This window comes from Austrofundulus limnaeus, unplaced genomic scaffold, assembly GCF_001266775.1.
Source record: "Austrofundulus limnaeus strain Quisiro unplaced genomic scaffold, Austrofundulus_limnaeus-1.0 Scaffold949, whole genome shotgun sequence".
Classification (NCBI taxonomy): domain Eukaryota; kingdom Metazoa; phylum Chordata; class Actinopteri; order Cyprinodontiformes; family Rivulidae; genus Austrofundulus; species Austrofundulus limnaeus.
The window spans coordinates 59,502-61,974 of record NW_013953351.1 but is presented as its reverse complement, the minus strand read 5'-3'; the positions used below and the strand labels follow the sequence as shown (position 1 = coordinate 61,974).

The following is a 2,473-nucleotide window of genomic DNA, read 5'->3' as shown; positions in this document are numbered from 1 at the left end:
GAGCGCCACATAGATACCAGGTGACATAGATACTTTATTATGGTATAGTATTTAAATGTATGCCTGAGAAACACATAATATTGCCTCTAAGAAAATAGGCGTACAACACACAAATATAAAAACAGATAGAAATCTGACTAAACCTATTTCAAAATGGTCACTTTGATTAAAAAAACGTATTGAAGTAAAATCAACAAAGTGCATTAGGTAGGCATACATTTCAACCCCTTCGGATGTTTACCTGTATAACGAGCCGCAAAAATCCTAAATCTTTGAAAAAAAAAATGGTATTAATCACACGTGTGGGGGTTGAAGGCGGACAGTCAGCTACAGCAAAATCAGAAGGAAAGGAGGATGGCTGAACTCCTTTCTAGCAATAGAGTGGGTATGGATATTTGAAGTTATTGTTTTAACGTTGTCATGGACTAATAATTTCTGTATCACCTTGACACTGACCACTGTTCATATCTCGTGATATCTTCCAGACGTCAGCATCAAGTTGACCTATTTTCACGTATCAGGATGAGGCAGGTTGTGATTGGTTGTTCATTATCACATGATGTTAGCTGACAGTATATCATTGCTTGGCAGCCTATGACGTGCGGGCCCACATCCAACAGACTTCCTGATTGTTTTCTGTTCTGTGTCTGCCCATTAATAAATGACTTTACGAACATACCCGCAAGACTTTTTGTCTTTTTTAACACCCTTTTGCCGTGTTTCTGCCCATCTTGCCCCGAGTTTCCTCCACAAACGTCCTACAGGCTCCGACGTTAAATAAATTTGAAACTGAGTGTTTGAAAAAAATCTGCACAACATGAAAAAATCTGCGAGATTGCTCTATACATCCGTACACAAACCTGCAAAATGATGGAAAATCTGTGTATCTAGCATTGAATTAGAGACCTCTTTGCACTACTTAGACCACTGCCTGACTTTGAGCAGTCAAAGGAGAAGAATTCTTGGGGACCCCTTTATGGATCCTGAGACCTTCAGAACACCGAGTGTTAATAACTTTGTGTTCTTCAATCGAGTGACGAGAAGGTTTGAATAAAGACCGGTGTTTTTTTGGGGGGACCGTAATGGGCCCACTTACGAGTCCCCTACTCACATGGGTTCTTTATCCATCCCCAGTCACCATCGTACCACTGGCTGTCTTTAAAACTCTTTAAAGCTCTCTTTTCTTTGGTTTTTTACACTTTGCAAGAAGGTGTTATTTATTTTAAACGGGACAATTTTTGTAGCTAATTTTGTAATTGTATTTTTTATTTTGTTTATTTGGATTTAAGGCATTTTACTGTTTTAATTATCTCACAGATGTTTTTGACTAAATRTTATRTTTCAYGAGGTGTGTTTAAATGTTGATTCTGTGCAGCACTTTGGTCTGCTCTGGTGCATAAAGTGCTTTTCAAAATTAAATTGGAAATGTACAAATGTTACGTATAAAGTGTTTATTAATACATATATTTTTGCTTACGTTTTGTTTTTAATACAAACTTTCAGAAACTTTATTTAACATTTGATTAAGAAAAATAAAATACAATAACTTTAATTTTAAAATCACAAGAAAACATTAAAATGGCGCAACCTTGCCGTTTTTTCTAGACATCTAAAAAGACAGAAATATATTACAATCAGTGTTTTTGTTTAACTGAAGGTTAATTAAGGACATGTGCTGAGGGTGCGGGACTTTTGAGGTTTATGATTTGCTGGAATGTTTTATGGAATGACATGTCTTTGTCAACTACTGTAAACAGCTAGTCGAATAAAATCTCGTTTACATTATAAAACCATTCTRAATCTTGTTATAGCACATGAAAATGCTTTTGAATTTCAAACAGCTGAATGATTAAAATCCAGCAGGCTCACAGCTTCCAGCAGCACAAACATGATGTGGAGGATTCATCAGGGCCTCCCTTTTGTAACCGAGTCACAACTTCTGTGCCGGTCTCTCTGTTTCTGTTCGTCCAGCAAGGCTCTGTTCAGCAGACCCAACAGCTCCGGAGCCTCCTCCACCCCCCTTGGCAGGAAGAGTTCCAGAGAGCCAGCTGAAGTGTGGGGCAGTTTGATKTCAACAGAGTCTGSGTYCTGAAAACAATAATTCAAAATTAGGAAAAACAGGACACAGATACTGTGTTTGCCTCTAAAAGCAGAGGTGGTCAGTAAAAATCATACTTTTTACTACACTTCTCTAAAGGCATTAGAGTACCACTTTTACAATAAGGCTCCCCTTTTAGAGGGCTTTTAAATAGTTTATGGATTGGTTACTAATTAATCTGTAAACACTTAATAAATTCTTATAAATAGTGTACTGTTTTACACTTTACAATAAGGCTCCCCTTTTAGAGGGCTTTTAAATAGTTTATGGATTGGTTACTAATTAATCTGTAAACACTTAATAAATTCTTATAAATAGTGTACTGTTTTACACTTTACAATAAGGCTTCTTTTGATAGTTGTGGATATGTACAAT

The 2,473-nt window shown here is 36.6% G+C and overlaps 1 protein-coding gene across 1 annotated transcript in view; it reads right to left on the bottom strand.

Annotated features, from left to right (window-relative positions):
• Positions 1-1,511: 1,511 nt before the first annotated feature.
• LOC106533461 (G2/M phase-specific E3 ubiquitin-protein ligase) overlaps positions 1,512-2,473 on the bottom strand; it is a gene marked incomplete at its 5' end in the record, with an annotated part of 4,736 nt that continues 3,774 nt past the window's right edge. Inside the window, 1 exon segment of the mRNA XM_014029757.1 lies at positions 1,512-1,898. Within this exon segment, the coding sequence (XP_013885211.1) occupies positions 1,850-1,898 (49 nt within the window).